Genomic DNA, 15430 nt, shown 5'->3' with positions numbered 1-15430 from the left:
TTTATGTCAATCACAATAACACTGACACCGGAAAACTAAAATTTTAATTGTTTCTTTGTTACATAAAAATTGAATTTCAATTTTATTTTATATATTATTTAACGAGAATCCACAAATTTAAAAATATTTTTAACGTCATTGATATTGGAATAATCATATTTTACTGGATTTAATCTAAATTATTTTTGCATCCAGAAGTAAACGATAACGACGCGATAATATAGACTCTACTTGAAAATTTATTATCAATACAAACTATCGAATTGCAGTTTGCGTACTTTTTCGGTACGAGTATTTTAATTTTTCATTAAATTACGCAACGGTCGCGAGTCGACTTTGATCGATGCAAAGAACTTCGAATATTTATAAAATAAATACGCTACTTCGTTACACTAATTTTTGTGTAAATCAACTACGCTTGTAAAAATAATATATCCCGTAGCAAACTTAACAACGAATACCCTCTATTGTAGAAGCTACAATAATTCGTTAAATTTATCATCGTCATCGTTTTACTGGCACCGTACCAGAATTATTATACAAATACACCAAATGTGTAATAAATATGTATGATTCGTAAAAATTACATTTCAGATACGATTCTACGTTTCAGCAGTATTTTCAGTTACAAACGCTCGACTTTCGCGACAATTGCAATTTATTTGCAATATGGTCCACTTCTCAAATATGCAAACAAACCCGTGAGTGGACCGTGCTTTTTTCGCAACACTACTTTATTAAATATATAGTAATGAGAAAAAAGAAAGATACTCCCGAGAGCAACCAAATCGGTTGCTTTCATATTCGTGAAGTTAACTGATCGAAATATAAAAAAAATTCGCAATAAAAATCGCGCGAGGTGCTTCGTTATTCGCAACACTAATATATATAGTAAAATGCAAAATGAAAAGACTCCCGAAAGCAACCACGTTAGGGCGCTTTATAGTTCGCAACGCTAATTGAATACCGTGCACCAATGTTTGTTAAATAATACGCAACGCTAACATTAATAGTTATTTTGTGCAGTCATTTCAGACTGCGGGTGAATCACGTCTTGGACAGCTGATTCAGCTGTTTCGTGATTCCAATGGTGATTCCAGTGGCAATTTTTGGGCGTTTAGGGAGTCGCAACGCTAATTGAAAAAATACGCGATCAATCGATATCGCAACACTAATTGAAAAAAGACGCGATCGATCGATATCGCAACGCTAATTGAAAATACAAATACAAACCGCGATCAATATTCGACGTTCGCAACGCTAAAAGTAATCGCGATCGGTCAGTACTCATCGAACGCAACGCTATTTTAGAAATAAATGCAATCTGCATTCAGATCTCGCAAAATGAAAAGCAAACGCGCTCGATATTCGTTCGCAACGCTAATTCGAACTATAATTACTATTTGTATAGCTAATTCCAATCGCGATTGGTATTTGTTCGCAACGCTAATTCAAATCGTGAAGATTTATCGTCCGTACAGCTAATTGCAATCGCGATTGGTATTTGTTCGCAACTCTAATTCAAACGCGATCCTTTCTCATTCGCAAAGCTAACTCAAATCGCGATCATGGCTTGTTCGCAACTCTAATTCAAATAGTGACGATTTCTCGTCCATGTATCTAATCGCAATCGCGATTCCTTCTGATTCGCAACGCTAATTCAAACCGTGATGGTTTCTTGTTCGCAACGCTAATTAAACTACGAATTGCCCGATATAATTGGGGGATCAGGTGCCACGGCACGTGTGGTACACACAAGTGTACACGTGCCAAACAAACTAACTACTACAGAATTACGTGCGAGTACAGTGACAAAATAGTAATAGTAATGACTTTCCATCCTCGGATAGATACATCCGAAGATGGAGAGTCATTCGTTGCAGCCCACTCTTGAGACGATTTGTCTAGGGCCTCTTCGGCTTCCAGCCTGTTCTCTCTTCGGGCGGCATTGCCCGATCTGAAACCCTACGGTTTCGCGAAATCCGCGTACAAAACGCGTGCGACCGTGCAAACGATTCAGAAATCGTTGGTCGTGCAATGCACGCGTGAACAAATGGAATGTCGAGCGTTCGTTCGTTTCGAGGCCCTAATTCGACGCGACCGCGTCCGCGAACAATTAAAGCAGAGAAACCCGAAGAATAGAAAGCTACGCTAGATGCAAACGATATTATTCGTTTGCACCAGCTTCGCTATCGATTCTTCGAATTGTCCTACAGGTGCAGGTACGTCACGCGAAAACGCGCCTACCCGAATTGAGAATGTGACGACCTGCCCTGGCCCTACCTACCCGTTCATAGCACACATACGAGAAGGTAAGTTACCTGACCTCCCTAGACCTATATTTAAAAAATGGCAAAACGCATTCTCTCAAACACAAGCACTCCACGGTTCTCATTCATAACGCCCGGGTGCAAAAGCCTAACCTAGGGAGGCGTCCCCGGGACGCCTCCGACACCCGAGCTTATCACAACATACACACTCTAAGGGTACATACCAAGTTCCTGAAATTGTCTGACAATGGCTGGCGATCTTTGCGTATATCTACTCGTAACGAGCGTAAGAATTTATCGCGTGGCTCTTTAAAGAGAGCAATCGTCGCGTGAATAATTGTCGCGTGAATGTAATAGCAAAAGTTAAGTCAATATAGATAGTTACCGTCATTGATAATACGACGTAGTCATATTACAAGAATACAGAGTATTCTTCGATTCGTGGTCTCTATGATATAATTTCGCGAAACGACGCAATTCCACAGCCTAACCACACATACATGTGGTAATTACGTCGTGCACGATACGCCAGCGCATTGTCAGACACTCATATATATTATTATTATTAATCTTACGGACTAAGAAGTCATCGTGCCCGTTGCCCTCGCTCGAGCAAGTAGCACCTGGGCACTTGAACGAGTTCAGGCAACGAACACGGAAAATTATGCTGAAAATCCTCAACTAGAAACGTGTGGTTAGCTTAACTAGTATCTAACGAGATTCTTTTATTCTTTCGTTCCGATAAAATGACTCGACTTTTTATTTGTGAAAAATCAAGAGAAAATTGAAAAATACTACTATGCAAAGAAGTTACTTGTAAGTGAATTATTCGTAAGAAAAAATTGAATAACTAGAATTGAATAATAGAAAATCTAATATAGAATATTTAATTATTGAAAAATTTGAATAACCCTTGGTCGATTTCGTCGTCAAAGTAAATTATTTCAAAGTTGGAAAATTGTGTACAAATCTGTTACTTTGACTTGGAAATCTAACCATCGCGAAATGCCTTCTTGTATATAAAATGTAGCATAAAAGCTACGGATAAACGTTAATACTCGAATAATATTCTAACGCGAGACTCGAACAATATATAAAATAATCAAATATTCGACAATATCGTTTTCGCGTAATACTAATCGATAGAATTGCGAAGTCGGAGGGTATCCGACTTCTTCGCTAAATAATTATATCGCGGTATAAAGAACGCGGTATACAAGAAGGCCCTACAACCTCAACTAAGAAATACGTACAAGTAAAACCAGAAATATCGTTGCTCGCGAGTATATGGTTAATATACTCGCGGTCACTGTACTCGCAAAAATCAAGAAATATAAATACAACCGGTCACCCGTGTCGATTCGGACCTTTCGTCCTACGACATGATCGAGGACCGGAGGAATACAAAATTGCATGCGACTCACCGATCGTAGAACACGAACTGGTGAATACCTCGGCAACGTGACATCGTAGTAGACCCAAGGTGGAGGATCTGTAACAAAAAGAAATCAAAAAACGTGACGATCTGATTCTAAAGTTTCAAAATGGTTTCAATTCTAGTGCTGACAGATAGGTACTTACGTTGTGCGCTGGTGGACCCCCGCCCGATGTCCCAGCCAGATGTCATCGTGGAAGTCTTTGAACCCTGGAACTAAAAAAATCAGAAAACACATATAGTAAACTGCAAGGGCTGATATGCATGCATTTAAGAACAGTGGCGATAGATACTTACGTTGGTCGCTGGTGGAGCCCGGCCCGATGTCCCAGCCAGATGTCATCGTGGAAGTCTTCGGACCCTGGAACTAAAAAAATCAGAAAACACATATAGTAAACTGGAAGGGCTGATACGCATGCATTTAAGATCAGTGGCGATAGATACTTACGTTGGTCACTGGTGGAGGACTGCCCGAGACCCTTCCTGAGTCAATGATGCACCGATTTTAATACCGGTGACGATTTATTTTAGATATTAGAAAAAGAAAAAAAAAAAGAAAAAAAATAAACTAAATTAACAACGCGACCGAGTATCAAAGCCGGCGAACAAAAGCGAACAATGAGCAAAGAGAGCCACGATGCTCTGGAAAGAATTTACAATACGCGAGAAATACTGAATCTAATTCGCGTGGACCTAAACTCTGAACGAGACTCTACTCGGAGCCACTTTGCTCCGAAATACATTACAAATTTACGCAACAAACACTGATTCTACTGGCCGCATTGCGCGCGGCCGTCAAAATTGCTGAAAGAAAAAATGGGAGGAAGGGAGGAGTTGTTTATCGGGCGTTTGTAAAGAAAATACTGCTTGTTCCTAATGGTTTGCACTTTGTCGTGCCAAGCAACAAATTGATTTAATTTGCAATTATTCAATAGAGGGTTTTCGGTATTAAATTTGCGAACGTGTTCATTCTCGTCGAGAAATACATATCGCGATTTTCATAGATATTGGAAAACTCGTTGCAAAGATCAAAGTCGATCGGTTTTTACTCGTGTTCCAAAGACACGTAAATTCGCGGCTACGCGTAGAAAAACTCGCATCCGAAACGCGTACGCAAACGCAATTGCGATGAGTTCGTAGAGATAATTTTATGGTACATTGATTACATTATTTGCAAAGGAAAAATATAAAACCACGACCGAAATCCAGTAATATACGAGTTATTCCAATTATCAAATTGGTACTCGCATCGAAATCGAAATTAGATTCGAGTTAATCTATTTTTATTTGATTTGTGCACTGATCGAATACGAAAACACATATGCTCGCGATAAATGACACTTAAGTGACAGACAATTGAAATAAAATACACATATACGTGTTACAAATATGCAATGAATAAAGAGAAATATAATTTGTAATTCTTACTACTTGGAAGATTTTACCAATGATCCTTAAGTGTAACAGCGTCCGTCAGTAGTACGACACCATCGCTACCATTGGTGATCTGCAACAAAAGAAACTATAAATGTAAAACACATTCATCGAAGCAAATATTGTCTTTATAATTAAGTGATAAGTGAAGTCGAAATATTTTACCGAAAAGTACAATTTAATTCGTAGATACGATTTGATTTATATAGATCCGCACTTTGTAATGAATAGAAAAAGCACAAAAACGATTTGTTTCACTTGCGTTGGTTAAATTTACAATTAGAAGTGTAGTAATATTATACGAAACACCGATAGGAAGAAACGAGAGTATTAGGAATGATTAGACACTATTAAATATTAGAAAACTAATGCTCACTTACTTCTATGCTCTCGACACGTCTTAGCCTGTCAACTATTACGAACTGAAAGCGTGAACTACTACTAAAAGTCACTGAATTCTGTTTCAACTTCGAACAAGAGTAAAAGCACAAAAACAATTTAATTATTTCACTCGCTCTGGTTAAATTTACAATTAAAAGTGTATTAATACTATACGAAACACCGATAGGAAGAAACGAGAGTATTAGGAATGATTAGACACTATTAAATATTAGAAAACTAATGCTCACTTACTTCTATGCTCTCGACACGTCTTAGCTTGTCAACTAATACGAACTGAAAGCGTGAACTACTACTAAAAATCACTAAATTCTGTTTCAACTCCGAACGAGGGAAAAAGCACGAAAACAATTCAATTATTTCACTTGCTTTGGTTAAATTTACAATTAAAAGTGTATTAATATTATACGAAACATCGATAGGAAGTAACAAGAGTATTAAGAATGATTAGACACTATTAAATATTAGAAAACTAATGCCCACTTACTTCTATGCTCTCGACACGTCTTAGCTTGTCAACTAATACGAACTGAAAGCGTGAACTACTATTAAAAATCACTGAATTCTGTTTCAACTCCGACCGAGGGTAAAAGCACAAAAACAATTTAATTATTTCACTTGCTTTGGTTAAATTTACAATTAAAAGTGTATTAATATTATACGAAACATCAATAGGTAGTAACAAGAGTATTAGGAACGATTAGACACGATTAAATCGTAGAAAACTAATGCTAACTTACTTCCATGCTCACGCATCTCTCGACACGTCTTAGCCTGTCAACTGTTACGAACTGAATGCGTGATCTACTACTGTAAGTCACTGAATTCCGTTTCAACTTCGAACAAGGGAAAGAGAACGAAAACGATTCAATTGTTACACTCGTGTTAATAAATTAATAACTAAAAGTGTATTAATATTACACAGATCACCAATAGGAAGCAGCAGAAGTATTAGGAATGATTAGACACTATTAAATCTTAGAAAACTAATGCTGACGTACCTCTACACTCGCACGACTCTCGACACGTCTTAGCCTGTCAACTGTTACGAACTGAATGCGTGATCTACTACTGTAAGTCACTGAATTCCGTTTCAACTTCGAACAAGGGAAAGAGAACGAAAACGATTCAATTGTTACACTCGTGTTAATAAATTAATAACTAAAAGTGTATTAATATTACACAGATCACCAATAGGAAGCAGCAGAAGTATTAGGAATGATTAGACACTATTAAATCTTAAAAAACTAATGCTGACGTACCTCTACACTCGCACGACTCTCGACACGTCTTATCCTGTCAACTGTTACGAACTGAATGCGTGACCTACTACTGTAAGTCACTGAATTCCGTTTCAACTTCGAACAAGGGAAAGAGAACGAAAACGATTCAATGGTACCACTCGCGTTAATAAATTAATAACTAAAAGTGTATTAATATTATACAGATCACCAATAGGAAGCAGCAGAAGTATTAGGAATGATTAGACACTATTAAATCTTAGAAAACTAATGCTGACGTACCTCTACACTCGCACGTCTCTCGACACGTCTTACTCTGTCGGTTGTCGCGTATACAATGGCGACCTTCTACTGTAAGTCACTGAATTCCGTTTCAACTTCGAACAAGGGAAAGAGAACGAAAACGATTCAATTGTTACACTCGTGTTAATAAATTAATAACTAAAAGTGTATTAATATTATACAGATCACCAATAGGAAGCAGCAGAAGTATTAGGAATGATTAGACACTATTAATTATTAGAAAACTAATGCTGACGTACCTCTACACTCGCACGTCTCTCGACACGTCTTACTCTGTCGGTTGTCGCGTATACAATGGCGACCTTCTACTGTAAGTCACTGAATTCCGTTTCAACTTCGAACAAGGGAAAGAGAACGAAAACGATTCAATTGTTACACTCGTGTTAATAAATTAATAACTAAAAGTGTATTAATATTATACAGATCACCAATAGGAAGCAGCAGAAGTATTAGGAATGATTAGACACTATTAATTATTAGAAAACTAATGCTGACGTACCTCTACACTCGCACGTCTCTCGACACGTCTTATCCTGTCGGCTGTCGCGTATACAATGGCGACCTTCTATTGTAAGTCACTGAATTCCGTTTCAACTTCAAACAAGGAAAAGAGAACGAAAACGATTCAATTGTTACACTCGTGTTAATAAATTAATAACTAAAAGTGTATCAATATTACACAGATCACCAATAGGAAGCAGCAGAAGTATTAGGAATGATTAGACACTATTAAATCTTAGAAAACTAATGCTGACGTACCTCTACACTCGCACGTCTCTCGACACGTCTTACTCTGTCGGTTGTCGTGTATACAATGGCCTTCTACTGTAAGTCACTGAATTCCGAATGAATTTCGAAAGAGGAATAATCACTGAAATGATTTAATTATTCCACTTACGTTAATAAATTTATAGCTAAGAGTGTATTAATGTTAGACGAAACACCAATAGGAAGCAGCAGAAGTATTAGGAATGATTAGACACTATTAAATATTAGAAAAGTAATGCTGACGTACGAACGAGGGAAAAAGAACGAAAACGATTTAATTGTTTCACTCGCGTTAGTTAAATTTACAATTAAAAGTGTATTAATATTGTACAACATACCGATAGAAAGTAACGAGAGTGTTAGGAATGATTAGACAAGATTAAACGTTAGTGAATAATGTCCACTTACCTCGATACTCGCACGTCTCTTGATATATTTTATCCTGTTGATCCACGGACCGAAGACGATCTACGTCTGTGAGTCATGTCTGTTAGACCTTGAGCGGGGATGGTCTGTGTTTTCATTGAAACCAAATTTCGCGGAACGGACGATCGCGGCGTCGTTGACCCTTGCTGTTGGATAGTATTGTTGACATTTAGTCGCGGGGATCGAGGATACCTCAGGTATGAAATTTGTAAATTTAGTACGCAAGAGTTTCAGAACGACGTTTAAGTTGATAATAATTTATAGCAATTATACTTTTCCAGTTCTACCTATCCCGTGTTTCGGTCTTTTCATATATCTTAAACATTATACGTATCTCGATCTACATTTCTAACAAAGGATTATTTATCTTGAGTAATACAGAATTAATCGGTCGCGAACTTAGAATAGTCTCTCAAGATAAAAGAATAAATCTAATGCCAAGCTAATTAGTTGCGAACGTAGATTAGTTTCGTAAAATATATGAATAAATGGAATATTGTAACAGAACATTTTTTGTAACGCGTATGAAAGTTTCAATATTTAATATTTCAATTAACACGAATAGATTTCTTATTTTCCTTCAATTTCCTTTATGCGATACTAAATTGTATGTCAAAGAAAGAGATATAAAATTTCCACGGCTTATTTGATCATTCGTCTCTTAGAATGTAGAGTACATGTTATTAAACGTTCATATAATAAATCCCACTCATAATGATTGCTGTATTATTTGAGATCAATAAATAACTTTTTATAGCTATTTCTCTACTGCGTTATTTTAATTATTTAAAGATCTTTTTAGTTAAACAATAATATAGCATGTCTTTACAGATTTCACACAGGAGGTATATACATCGTATCTAATGTGTATAGAAAGCAATCAATACTTCACATTATAGCATGAAGTAAAAATGTTTAAATATGTGTCTGCAAGATGAGTTATATCAGTTTCTCGGATAGATTGGATGATCTATGTTAGTAGTTTTTTTTAACTACAAAAATTATGGCTTCCATTTTCTGTATATGGATGTTTCCACATCTTCATTGTTGGGAGAAAGCACTCTAGAATAGCCTGAATCTTCCATATAGACACGAATCCTAGTTTGTTAGATGTATTCCATCGGTTTACCGTCAGATGGCTATTCACGTTCCCTGTTGCATACGTCAGTGAAGATACGCGTGGCGTTAGGTGTACTTTGCAAGCTTGTGATGACCCATATCCCTCTAATAAATTACTAAATTCGTAGGATTACGCTATGATGTGTAATTTCAATCTACAATTTAAAACAATTTGAATGAAATAAAGTGAGATCAGAAGCATCTAATGCCTGTGACGTTTAAGAATGATGCATTTACAAAATGACATTGCCTGTTGCATTTCAGTTTTATTAATTTTAATCTTTGCTAAAGCCAATGCCCAAAGTTATCTAAATCTTCAGGTAAATAAAAGAGTAGGTTGGATGTTAATTTAATTAAGAATCATTTATGTATAACATGTAGAAACAATACGTTTTAAATTATTTGCTAAAGTCTGTGTGAATGGTGGAATAAATAGTACAAATATTGTTACAGCATAGAACAGTACATTTACCTGATAAGAAATTTGGGTTTAATGAATATTCTGAATATAGTGATAACGATGAGAAAGATAAAGCCTCTTTATCATTGCAATGGGATTCACCACTTTCGTCGTACGACAATGGGCATATATCAAAAACTGTAACAGATTCTGAAGTACATCCTTCGGATTTGTTTGATAAAAGTGAGTAAAAGTGCTGAATTTTATAGTGTTTCTTAATAAATGACATTTATCCGTTAATGTAAGATATATAAGTTTGTGTACATTTTTATTTTTTTAATGTATAGATATAATATGGGATTCTCATTGGGCCAGCAATTTGAAATTTGGTCAAATATCATCGGTATCTATAGATCCAAATGGCAATATTGGAGTACTTCATAGAGGTTCAAGAGTCTGGGGTTCTACTACATTTGATAGAAATAATAGATTTAATCCAGATGAAGGCCCAATTTTGAAAAACACCATAATTCTTTTGGATAAATCTGGAAGGAAACTGTTAGAATGGGGTGGAAGTATGTTTTACTTGCCACATGGTTTAACAATTGATTCAGATGGGAACTATTGGATTACTGATGTTGCCTTACATCAAGTATTTAAGTTTGATGCTAAAGACATAGCACGGATGACAAATATGACAAAGTTGAGGAAAAGACAGTATAACCGAAAAACAATGTTTCTTGATAATCATAATTTCAATAGTTTGTTACCAAATCTTGCTCCTAAGCCATCACTAACTCTTGGAGATGCTTTTGAACCTGGGAACGATAAAAGAAAATTCTGTAAACCAACGGCTGTAGCTGTACAGAAAAATGGAGATTTTTTTGTCAGCGATGGTTATTGTAATTCTAGAATTATTAAATTTAATGCAAAAGGAGAAAGAATTCTAGAATGGGGTCGACATTGGGGAGAAGAAGGTATGCTTATGTTAGTCATACATTTTTTGTTCAATAATAATATAAATGAAATTACAATATTATGGATGTATTTTGGATTATAGGAAGCATGTATGCGCAAACTCCTCCAGTAAATGCATTTTATATACCACATGCTTTAGCTCTTGCTAACGAATGCAATTTAATTTTTGTTGCTGATAGAGAAAATGGTAGAGTTTTATCATTTTCTGCAAACAATGGAACCTTCCACAAAGAATATAAACATGCTGTAATTGGTACAAAGATTTATAGTGTAGCATATGCTAAAGAAAAGCTTTATTTGATCAGTGGGCCTGATGAAACTAATAATGTACATGTACGAGGATTTATTCTTGATGTAAATTCAGGAAATATACTATCTCAGTTTGGACCAGATCATTATATGGACTGGCCACACGATATAGCTGTGACTGAAAATGGGTCTGAAATATATGTAGTGGAATTGAACAATCACACTATGTATAGATTTCTACAAGGTGAGAAATTCTTGAGTAACTAGAATTAAGTAGGATATATTTCTGCAGTACTTGCAGGATTTAAAAATCCTGTTACTTGTAGGAAGATAAAAACATGTAACTAAAAAATAACTATGTTCATTTGCATGTTCTTTTTGCAGATATAAATGCATCGATGCAAACTGGAAGTTTAGTGATAAATACAAATGCTCGTCATGAACCTTCACCTTTAATGGACAGTAACACTAACAATCCTTCCACTGGAGGTACTACAACAGCAATATTAGTCTTATCCCTTGTTACAGCAGCAGTCATTTTTATTGTCCTCTGTGTAACAATTGCTGCAGTTGTAGCAAGATGTCAAAAAAGAGGTAGATTGTTTCAGTATGATGAATCTGCTGTTGAATTCTCAAAACTAGTCGAATAACAGTATCTGTTTGACTAATTTTGAGTTGTTAAGTAATATCTGTGCACGCATGTCGATTAGTTTAGTCAGAATCCAGTGTTTAGTAGTGACTTTATCAGATGTACTTAATCTTATTAATCTATCACATGCTATTTAGTAAAGCGTAACTTCCGAAATGGCTAATAAGAGATGGAAGGATGAATGACTTTTAGAGAGTCGAGAGTTTAGAAATTGATTACTTTTTGTATAATTTTCTTAAATATTGTTAACCTTCTTGCTGCAAAAAATTTAACAAGCTTTTGTACTGGCTTTGCACGTGTTTAATGCACCATAATGCTGTTTTATCATTTAGAGAGAAAAATCATAATGTACATATATGCAGAATAACTATAATTATATATATTTTTGAAGCAAGTAACTAATTTTGGAGAAGTTATTGTGGACAAATATTTTTAAACTAGGGCCAGTACAAGAGGATTGTAAATATGCATTAAATGTGATCAAAAGGTTGTGTATTATTTTGATCATTACTTTTATTCCAATTATGTTTACGATTTTGATATTGAGATTAATATTTATTTCCATTTTATACGGACGAATGGATTTTATGTTCAGAAAGTATAACTGTAAACTTAACATTGATCAGCATTCCATCTACTTCGCTTGACTTCCATTTAAATAGTAGAATATTTAACAATTTAGGTACTTATTGTGTAAATATTGTTTACAATTTTCTGTGATCGCACCAGTGTAAAAATATATTTTATTTATAGTTCTATTATTGAACTTTATACTGTATAACTGCAAAACTGAAATACTTGGCAATGAGATTTAAATTTTTCTTAAGATTTTTTCGTATCTTTCGCGTGCCCCAGTTCGAAACGTTGCATTTTTTATGTTCTACCTCTTGTATAATAACTGATCGTTTATTTATTTTAAATGTTCATATCTTGTAAACGAAAATATACGTGTTTTCATTTCAACGATGTTTTCGGTTATTGCCCCGCGTATTATCCTGTTTAGCTTTCAACAATGTTCACGTAAGTATTGGACAGTAATATAGTGCACGATGCTTAGAATCATATAGCAGCTAGATTTTACGCCATTCTTCGCTGTTTTCGCAATGCATTCTTTTTTTGTTCACGATTACGAATCACGAATAGAAATGATAATAATGATAGTAGCTCGTTGGCGTCATTGCTATTGAGTGAGAGTGAATTTGAAGTTCGACATTAAAAATATTCTAATTTCGATTATTTTTACAAACAGGATGTTTATTAATAATGCGAAAAAGAATTCCCTGGGATGCCGAGAGGCGAGAAATCTTTAAGTTATCGAGTCTTGTGGAAGGCAGAAGAGGCAAAAATTTCAAGATATTGGAGAAACGACCGAATCCGCGAGACTTTAGTAAATTGAACACGGAACCAGAAACCTCGGAGGACGAGCATCCGGACAATAGTTTAACGAGGGTTATTTAATGGGATCGATCGTTCTCGACGTGACAAGCGTACAATTTACAAAAATTTACCTGAAACTCTGAACAGTCGATCTATTTTTCCGTTCAACTTGATGCCTGTTGCATGCAAATTCAAATCTGGAACGCCATCATGCTAAACTTTGCAACCATACGTTCAAATTACTTGACGTAATTTGACTTGTCAACGTACGCCTCACGTCTATTGCCTTCCAACACTCGCGTATCACTTATTCAGTTAAGTATGCGTAGCTATTTCAATTAAAACGAACTGAATAGTCTTATATAACTGGGAAGAAGAACCACCGATATCGTTGGTTACGATTTCGCCGTTGACTGGTACGAACTCGCGCCACTGTTCGTTAACCGATTGCAGTCGACGATGGTCGAAAGTACTCGAGCGCGATCATTTCAATCTGCTACCGCGTCTGTCGCATGTTCAAATCTAATCGATTCAATTTTACAAGAAATATAACTAATATACGTTTGAAATAATACCTAAAACCGGAAAAGTATTAAAATGTTCTCCTTTTCGTCGAAAGACAAGATATACTCAGATACAATATACGATATATGTGTGTATTTAAAACTAATAATTAAGATCGACACGCGCGATTACGATTATTCGATTAATCGAATTTTGAATTGATCGATACTGTCTACATTTTTTAAAAACTGCCGATCTTTTCGAATTGTTTTTTAAACGATTGTGTGTACGTTTATCGAAAAACAAAATATTTAATTTGTAAGACTTGTATATTTCTAGACGAGAAGTATATATTTTAAATACTCTGACGTTAAGTTCGAAGATCAAGTACATAACTAGGAGTTAAAATTCTTTTTGAAGAAGATTATATATCGTATTCTGATATTTTACAGACTGAACAATTTTTATTTTTAATACGTTTCATATCGCATGAAATTATTTATTCTTCGATGATGTTAATGTCGATATAGAGTGGTAATCGATACATTGAAAAACGCAAAATATCTTGTTAGTTGAAAACATTAAGTAAAATCAATATATCAATATATCTAACATATGTTTGAAATTTAAAAGAGTTAACTCTAACGATACTTGTTTCGGTATATTATAACTTACCTGATACTAATGGCCTTGCAAATGATACTTGGAAAGTGACCAAATTTGTGCTATACATACTATCTGTCAATATCCGTTTACAAATTCTATTATGTAATTAAATATTGTAAATCATTGACATATCCCTTTAAAGATACAAGGAGAAGGACTGCAAAATCTATATATTTCATCCCAAGTGTAATCGTACTCTTATCGTTGTACACTTGATGTTCTATACTTCAAGCTTTAAAGATTAGCATTCGTACGACTATGTTCGATAAAAACAGTATTCTAATAGTACCTGATGTTGAATTCCGTAAGTTTCGATGCATTTAATTCTTCGATGTACATATCCGTTATTTGTTTCCGGTCTTCCAACGGACCCACGAGTCTTGATTTCACATTCGAACGATGTTAGACCATAAGTTGAAGTACTTAATTCGTTTCATTTCGAATACTCTGCTTACACCTTATACGTGTATTACCATAAACATGATATATGTACCCGTGAACATGGAAATGTATATTTTCAAATAAAAATGCGTGTTTGTACTACCGTACGTATCCAACCGAAACTTTTTCATGCATTACTGTCGGATTCGGTCTCCGAGCCGGATTTTTGGTAATCTATGAGGAGTTTGACTTTTTGATAATGATTTATTTTACACACTTAGTTGTCCTCTATACACAACTATACAACGATAAAAATTAAAATTCTTCTATTTATCACTAATTAAGGTCATCGACGATAATGATCTGTGTTAAAGATGCGATAAAGTCAATCCATTCTTTCGTGACACATTCTATCAAGTATGCTTTTTGTTTAATCGCAAACGTACGGGCCCGAAAAGAACGTTCGCGCGTAAATACGCGAACAAGGGAGGGGTAGGGGGAGGGGGTGGAGGGGAGGAGGGGAATGATCGTCGCGTTCTCGCGAACGCTACTCGCGCGACGCGAAATCGATCGTCGGCCAAGCGCGACGTTCGCGCGGGGGAATCGATCCTTTAAAATGACTTTTTATCCGCGCACGCGGACGATAAATAAATAATTCTTATCTTTCGCGCGTTAACGACGAGAAACACGGCGCAATATCGAGGGACACGCTCGTGTGCCGTCGTCGTTGTCGTCGTTATCGTCGTGTTTACAGTGCCCGATCTTATTTAAATATGTATAAAAATGTGCAAGTCGGTAGCGTAGAAAATATTATGCGTCGCGGGATCAATA

General features: G+C 35.6%; 1 protein-coding gene across 2 annotated transcripts; it reads left to right on the top strand.

Annotated features, from left to right (window-relative positions):
* Positions 1-9457: 9457 nt before the first annotated feature.
* Positions 9458-14761, top strand: LOC143151902 (peptidyl-alpha-hydroxyglycine alpha-amidating lyase 1). Of its 2 annotated transcripts, none has more exons than XM_076321395.1 (6): positions 9458-9715; positions 9849-10038; positions 10143-10772; positions 10856-11266; positions 11407-11511; positions 12921-14761. In XM_076321395.1, the coding sequence occupies exons 1-6, from the start codon at positions 9620-9622 to the stop codon at positions 13127-13129; spliced, it is 1641 nt and encodes a 546-aa protein (XP_076177510.1). In that variant the 5' UTR covers positions 9458-9619; the 3' UTR covers positions 13130-14761. The 2 variants fall into 2 exon arrangements, with proteins under 2 accessions (XP_076177510.1, XP_076177509.1); XM_076321394.1 differs by having other exon boundaries at positions 11407-11616.
* The last annotated feature ends 669 nt before the right edge of the window (positions 14762-15430 follow it).

Source organism: Ptiloglossa arizonensis, chromosome 10 (genome assembly GCF_051014685.1).
Source record: "Ptiloglossa arizonensis isolate GNS036 chromosome 10, iyPtiAriz1_principal, whole genome shotgun sequence".
NCBI classification, from domain to species: domain Eukaryota; kingdom Metazoa; phylum Arthropoda; class Insecta; order Hymenoptera; family Colletidae; genus Ptiloglossa; species Ptiloglossa arizonensis.
The sequence above is the reverse complement of the archived record's forward strand: the minus strand, read 5'-3'. Positions and strand labels throughout refer to the sequence as shown.

Coding starts and splice junctions, on each gene's coding strand:
- LOC143151902 (XM_076321394.1), top strand. CDS start 9,620: ATGATGCATTTACAAAATGACATTGCCTGTTGCATTTCAGTTTTATTA. Junction 10,039..10,142: donor TTCGGATTTGTTTGATAAAA/GTGAGTAAAAGT, acceptor TTTAATGTATAG/ATATAATATGGGATTCTCAT. Junction 10,773..10,855: donor TCGACATTGGGGAGAAGAAG/GTATGCTTATGT, acceptor TTTGGATTATAG/GAAGCATGTATGCGCAAACT.